Here is a 7,632-nt window from a genome sequence, read left to right as displayed (position 1 = left end):
GTCGCATCTGAGGCAACAGTGTTGCCAAGTCTGCAGTTGAAGCGACCCCAAATAACATGATATTTAGCCCCTGGAATGCGACTTTTACCTGGGGAGTCCTGCCAGATATGGGACCCCTCCAACCACCCTCCATCCCCCAACCCCTACATAGATTTTGTGGCTCAGATAAGGTCCAATTCTGGTTTATTTCAACATCCGTTTAAAGGACTGTCAGGTCAGTCATAGCGCACATCCCTAATGTAAATACTTGAAATTGCAAAAAAAAAAAAAAAAAATTCATTTATATTAAATAATTAAATGTGATTCACTGCAATGCAATATTAATCATTAATTTGAAGAAAAAAAAATGGTTTTGAGCAGCTGTATTGATTTTTTTTTTTACTTTCACTGTATATAACCCAGCAGTGCAATTCAAATTTTTGAACTGGGCCAAATTCTACTTTCCACGGTGGCAGGTCTGCAACAAGCATTTGAAAGCATTTGACAGTTGACCGTTTTATGGCAGTTTCTGCAAATTAAGTTAATTAACTTCTAATTTAGTGCAACTATGCTGCCAGCATGTACAGATAAAGTAGGCCTACAGGACAATGTTTTATAGTAAAAAAAAAAAAAAAAAAAAAAAAAAAAGTAAAAACAACAATACTTTGCAGGTGAAGCTGCTGCTGGTTAATAACTGCAATTTTACACAACAAAGTTTTACAGTGTAGCTACATTACCATAATCAGCACAGGGACAAGGGGTTACGTGTCTAATGTAGCTGGCCTGAAAGTAGAGATGGGCAGATCGAGGCTTCGTGAAACACTGAAGCAGTTGAAGCAAATGTGCCGTCATGTGTCGAGGCTTAGAAACCCGTCTCCACAGTGACCCCCTAGTGGTCAGAACAGTGTAAATGCAACAAAACATGCATTAAAACACCTTTTACAAATGTATTGCAAAGGTTTTATTGAAAGTAAAATCGATCAAATTCAATTAAGTAATCATCTAATAACATTAAATATAGAATGTCTGTATAATATGTTCTTTTATCAATTTTCAGGGCCTGTTTCTCTGTCCAATGGCTCAAGCTAAACAGGCAAATAAGATATTAATAACTACCATTATTTATTTTTAAATATTGTAATGTCCAATTAAAACATCTACAAATGTATAAAACTGATCAGGTAAAACCCATTGTTCAAAAGTTCTCAGTAAATCTGCATGATTCATGGGTTCACTTTATCATCGCCCTCTACCGGTGAACTACTCAAATCTCTAACTGTTTTTTTTTTTTTTTTGCATCACACAATGAACAGATACAAAGACAAAACAGACAGAACCTCTACAGGAATGCAATTACATAAAATCCTCATGTAAAGTTCCGCAAACAAATAAGAGAAAGGGGGAAAAAAAATAAATAATAACATCATAAACACATACAGAGGAAACAATATGCATCAGAGGCATTACCAAACAAATTATCATAAGATTTCAAAAATCTGTCACTTTTCTTGATTTATATCAATCTAAGAGAATTGAGAAATGCATCAATTTCAATTAAGAAATGTGAAAAAGTAGGCTGTGAGTTAGAGAATTGTTGCTTATGAAATAAAATGTCCAAATAAAATTTAAAAATTAACAATATAATTTATTGGAGTATTAGTTAACTTTATAGTAACAAATTATATCTTTTAATTGAAAGGATTTGGAAGAATCAAGATGCTTAGCTATATGAAGATACAAACTATTCCAATAGTTGAGAGTTTTTCACATTGGAAAAATAAATGGATCAGTGTTTCCTCATTATTCCCACAAAATGAGCAATAAATGTTAATCTCCATATATTTTGCCACAGATTCATTCACAGGATATATGTTATGTAATATCTTAAAATTAACGTTTTTGGTCTTATTTGGGATGCAGTAATGAGGTGACAGCCAGGTTTCCTTCCAGTCTATAGATTCAATAAGAGATGCCCAGTGAAATTTGCCTTTAGGAATGTTACATGTTTTATTTTGAAGGATTTGTCGAATATGCTTATTACATTTTTTGGTAATTATATTTATTCCATCTAAGATCAAATCAGGTTCTTTTGTGTCACTTTTACTAAAGTTAGATGACATTTAACAAGTTGAGTTAGACCGGAAGGAACCGCTTTATATTCTTTAAACGTTAAGGATAAATTATGAACACATATAAACTCTTCATAAGACAAAAAAATGACCTGCTTTATCAAAAATTGAAAGAAAAATTGTAGGTGTAGTATAACTTCAGTAGTTATTATGCTGGACGGAATGACAAAAATGATTAATTACTTTGACCTTTTGACCTTTTGGAAATGAAATGGTGATTGACCTTTGGCATGGGTTATGAATATGTCCATTGATTCTCTGCATTTTGAAATATCTATGGTATTGACCTGTGGGTCATTTGCAGGTGGAACAAATGGATGATGGATGATTTTTGAACTTTGATGCCATATTTGAAGTCCTGATGGTGATTTAGGAACTTTCAGGGTCAGACATTGCTAAAATAAATATTCCTTTACTTACATGAACACATTTCGAACTAAAAGCGATTGTTAACCCAATGGACATTGTTTTTCTCAGGTTTTTATTTAACTATAATAATCAGTCTCTGTAAATTTAGTAACTGTCATTATTCAGCGTGTTATAATATTTTGGAGATGTGAAGGTTTTTCACTTTTTGAAATGTGTGTACGTGTGTTTGTGTGTGTGTGTGTGATTTATCTTTTGTCTGTGTTTTATCTATTTTATAAAATATACCATGTTTATTCTTTTGTTATTTTGATCCGGCTGTTTCTTCATTAAAATCTTATTTTTATATAACTCATGTCTGACCCTGAAAGTTCCTAAATCACCATCAGGACTTCAAATATGGCATCAAAATTAAAAAATCATCCATCATCCATTTGTTCCACCTGCAAATGACCCACAGGTCAATACCATAGATATTTCAAAATGCAGAGAATCAATGGACATATTCATAACCCATGTCAAAGGTCAATCACCATTTAATTTCCATAACCCCAAGGTCATGGAGTTCATATAACGGTCAACTATGGGGGGATGGGATATTATTTGGGTGGTCCTGTGGGGGAGGGGTCAAGTTCATACGTCAAAGGTCAAAAGGTCAAAGTAATTAATCATTTTTTTGTCATTCCATCCAGGGTAATTACTGCTTACCTACTCATTATTAGTTATCCCACATTTTAGAATAATGGAAAAGTCATCAGAACAATGAAACAAAGTTGAAGAACGGGAATTATTATAATAAATCAAAACTTTATTTTAGCTTCTTTAAAGTAGACAGTGGTTACATAAATTTGCAGAACTGTACAATTAGCATTTCCTCAAAAAGACTCAATAACAATACCAGACAGGATTCTTTTACAAAGCATCGGGGGTTTTGTGCTATTCCATCCATGTAAAAATAATACAAAATAGTTTTATAAAGAAAAACAGAAACACATAAACATATGTTTATCTACAAAATTAATTTCAAGCATTTAGGCATAAGCCCTCAGATCAAAAGGTTTAAGCATTATTGAATGGTTTGTATGTATATAGAAACGTACTGTACATATATGGGATTAACCATTAATGAAATCATTGCAGTCTTAGTCAAGCAGACTCTCTTTTCATTTACACATGTTCAGAAGATCAAACACAACTCATAATGCCATCATTTACTGTACACGTGTCAGATATAGGCAACCAAGTCCCAGACAGAGCTGTGAATCTAGATTCGATTCACGATTCATAGGTTTTCAAGAATTATTTTTTTGCAAGTTCAGAACAATTTGATTCAAGACGATTCTCAATTAAATTCGATGAGATTCGATTAATGATTTGATTCTGCATTGTTTAAGTGCATTCACAGGATTATTTAAAGTGATTGTCAATAGTTTGACCGAGAGAAAAGTAAAACTACCTCACTAAGTAAAACTACTTTACTTTAGCAGTAGTGGCCACGAGTAGCCTGAGGAGAGATTACACATTGGCTGCTCAGTCAGTGAGAACTATACGAACGGAGCGCAATCCTGTGACAGCATGCATTGCGGCATAAATAAAATAATGTGCTACTGAATTGTCTTATTTTCTTTTACTTGTTTTTATTTTGCTTTTATTTTTTTCTTGTTTTGTGATATTCAGAGTTGATCTGTTTATCCAAATCTGTTGATTGTCACCATTGTTGAGATTCATGATGTCTGCTTGATAAAGTAGTATAAACATTTTTGTTCAAATTAATCTTAACACTGTTATTTCTTAAGCTGCATCATGGACAATAACCTAAAACTAACTGTGGTGGTGTGGCCAAGAACAAACTGGACAGGTAGTAGGTGAAATGAGCAGGGTTTATTTGTTCCAACAAAAAGAATAAACTTAACAGGGAAGTTGAAAATCATTTCCAAAGTATATAAAATAAAATAACAAAAAATAAACAAGCAAAGTAAAGTAACTCTCCCCTGTAAATATCAAATAATAACTTTACCAAATAAACTCAAACAAAATAACAAAAATCACAGAATATATGCCATCATACCAAACATAATACAATCATCTAAAATAATCGAAGAAAATACTCAACCCAACAAAAAGATTGAATGACATAACAAAATAACATAACACCAAAGATCCCCTCTAACTCAAAACATGATGGTACAGTCCAACTTCCTCTGGCACAGCACAAATTAGGAGATTGAAGCACCGCCTCTCCCTTTGTCTGGTGCCACATGGAATGCGACCATCACTCCATGGACTCGAGCAATCTTGGACTCAGTTAAAGTTAATCAGCAAAGAATATGAGAAGTGTGCACCCATCTATACATTCAAGATTTTAATAAACTGTTAACTTGTTAAACTTGTTGTGTTTTTTTTTTTTTTTTTTTTTTTTTTGTAATAAGGGAATTTAACTCAATAAATCATCATTATCTAAACCTCTGTTCTAAGAAACTTTGTACACGTCTGACAGAAATAAAGTTAATAGTAATAATCCTCTGCTGGGATATTCAGAGATTTATTGTCTTCTCTTTTCTACAACTGATTTCAGGATGTGTGGCTTTTTTAATCAGTTGTAGTTGTGCAAGCATGATGTTGAGCCAACATCACATTGTAACATTGATTCAATGGCATTAAATTTCAACATTTATCTACATTAATTGCAGGTGCAAAAGTGATGTTGATTCAGTGTGGTTAATTGATCATTTTGATGTCTAGTGCAACAGTTTTTTTCCCTTGGTTTCCTGTCCACGTCCCCCTCTTTCTACAGTATGTCAGTTTGAGTTTGTTTACAGTAAATTTCAGTTTAGATATTTTCTGAATTTCTTGAATGGTCTTCTTGTATTTGCTTAATTCTTCTATTTTTTTTTCATATTTTTCCTTTGCGTTAGTTTGTTCTTCGCTGTCTTTTGATTCTTCTGGGTATTTTGATTCATCATTAGGCATCAGATAGCATTCTGGCTCTTCTACTGTCCCATTTTTATTCTCCACAATTATCACCTTAAAGTAGTGAGTTGGTACTACTTTATCAAATACCACCTTATATTCTGATTGTTCAGGTAGGTAAAGTGGTCCAGTGTACACATGGACATTATTGACTGAATCGATCAGTATTTTATTTCGACACTCCTTCTCCAGAAATTTCCACAAGCCCCTGTTTAATTTCATCACCTGTGGTGTGATGTTGCTCAAATAAAAAGTGTCCTTATAGGCTTCTTGACACCACTTGTGATTGGCAGCTGCAGCAAGATGACCTCTTTCATAGTTCTTCTCAGGTACTTTATTGCTTGAAACTGGATGGTGTGTTTCTGGTGTGTCCTCATCCTTAATAAATGCTTGTTTCTTTAAAACATTTAAAGTGTGAATGTTAAATATCTCATAGACCCATGTAGCATTATTTTTGTCTTTGTCGAATGACATGACATAAGATTTTCTCTTCCTTATCTCTGTTTCAGTACTTTCTTTAGTGTTTGAAGGTAATCCATCTATTAATTTATAGTTAGAGTCATCATCATCACAAAGCATTGAGATTTTTTTTGAATCACTGTCAAACAGTTGTGTGAATGGGATACGTATGCAGGTGGTGGATTTATCTTTTTTACTTTCTAATGCTGCACTGTCATCAGTCCTGGAGGGGCCTTTGGGAGCGCCACGATAACTCCCACTGCCATTTCTCCCGGCTGGAGATGCTTTTGCAGCCTTAATATTTTTAGAAAGCTTAGCTCCCCGAGCAGCTCTCCCTCTCTTCAGCACATTGCTTTGAGATGATCTGTCTTCTGAGTTTCTTTTCATTCTTGGTACTTTGCCATGAACTAGATTAATATTTGTTGACCGAAGAACATTTTCACAGCTTACATTCTCTTTATCATGCACATCTGCTACACACAACTCAAACTTTTCATGTAATGTTTGCTGCTCACAGTTGTTAACTGAATCATCCTCGTTCTCATTCACCGATTCAGAGTCACTGGTTTCACTATCGTTTGAATTTACCTCAGGATCTTTGTCTGTGCTAGACGTTATAGACTGATTTTCTGGTGCAACACTGGATTCCTCCTGTGCTGCGTTTTGTTCACTCTCATCACAAATGAATTGTTTTAACACCTGCAGCAATATCACACAAGCCCAGTGTTTTCTTCTGCTTGATTTCATATCCATTCTTTGTGTTTTTCCCCAAGCTCGTTTGATATCATCAGCTGGCCAGCAATTATGTCCATGCTCATTTTTAACATCGTATTTCTTTTCAATCTTTGTTTTAATCTCAGGTATTTGCTCAAACTCATTAAAATACAACAACAAATCCTTAGCTACATGATCTAAAGTGACATCAGGTGGGTTTTTACCCCCTTTCTCAAGAGTGGTTTTACTGTTTCCAGAAGATTTAGAAGGCCATTGGAAGCAGTTTAAACTCATGATGAAACAGAGCAATTTAGGAACAAAGTTATGGATTAATTCACCCTTCACTCAATCTGGTATTACTTCTTCAAGGTCTTCATCCACGGATCCTCTCTTCTTCCTGGCTAAAGTAATGTCTACACTTCTGTATTAAAAATAAACCTTTGTGTCAAAATTGTGCATAATTCAGGATTTCAGTTCATTAGAGACAGAAAGATATACTCACATTAACAGGTTGTGATCATCTGCTGCTCTGATTGATGTCAGATCTGTTCAACGCTGCACAAAACAAAGCAATTATTTTATGTACTGTTATTTTGTATTAAAACAGAACAATTTAAAAAAATTAAGACCATTGTCTCAGTGAAGGAACAACATTTACTGAGACTTACAATACATCCATCTCTTAAAATCCATTAAAGGGGAACTTATTCTAGAAGATTAAGAAGTTAAAATTTCATAACATCCTCTGAAATGCCTATGAATGATTTACCAACAGTGTTAAATGCTCTTTCTCAGTGTAGGTATGGAAACAAAACATAGTGTGGGTTTTATCTAGAAATCAGCCTCAAAAAAAGAGATAAAGATAATGGTTCTAAGCACACATATTTTATGTATATTTCTATATACTGAATATATATATATATATATATATATATATATATATATATATATATATATATATATATATATATATATATAATGTTAAAATGCATATTATATTTGCAGATTTTGAATT

The 7,632-nt window shown here is 33.5% G+C and overlaps 1 protein-coding gene across 1 annotated transcript; it reads right to left on the bottom strand.

Moving 5' to 3' along the window:
• Nucleotides 1-4,099: 4,099 nt before the first annotated feature.
• Nucleotides 4,100-7,310, bottom strand: LOC125275915. Its single transcript, XM_048203257.1, has 2 exons — nt 7,120-7,310; nt 4,100-7,038 (listed from the first exon to the last, which is right to left on the bottom strand). The coding sequence occupies exon 2, from the start codon at nt 6,909-6,911 to the stop codon at nt 5,193-5,195; it is 1,719 nt and encodes a 572-aa protein (XP_048059214.1). The 5' UTR covers nt 6,912-7,038; nt 7,120-7,310; the 3' UTR covers nt 4,100-5,192.
• Nucleotides 7,311-7,632: the final 322 nt, after the last annotated feature.

Source organism: Megalobrama amblycephala, linkage group LG9, assembly GCF_018812025.1.
Source record: "Megalobrama amblycephala isolate DHTTF-2021 linkage group LG9, ASM1881202v1, whole genome shotgun sequence".
Lineage (NCBI taxonomy): Eukaryota > Metazoa > Chordata > Actinopteri > Cypriniformes > Xenocyprididae > Megalobrama > Megalobrama amblycephala.
Note: the sequence above shows the minus strand (reverse complement) of the source record. Positions and strands in the feature narration are given on the sequence as shown.

Coding starts and splice junctions, on each gene's coding strand:
- LOC125275915 (XM_048203257.1), bottom strand. CDS start 6,911: ATGAGTTTAAACTGCTTCCAATGGCCTTCTAAATCTTCTGGAAACAGT.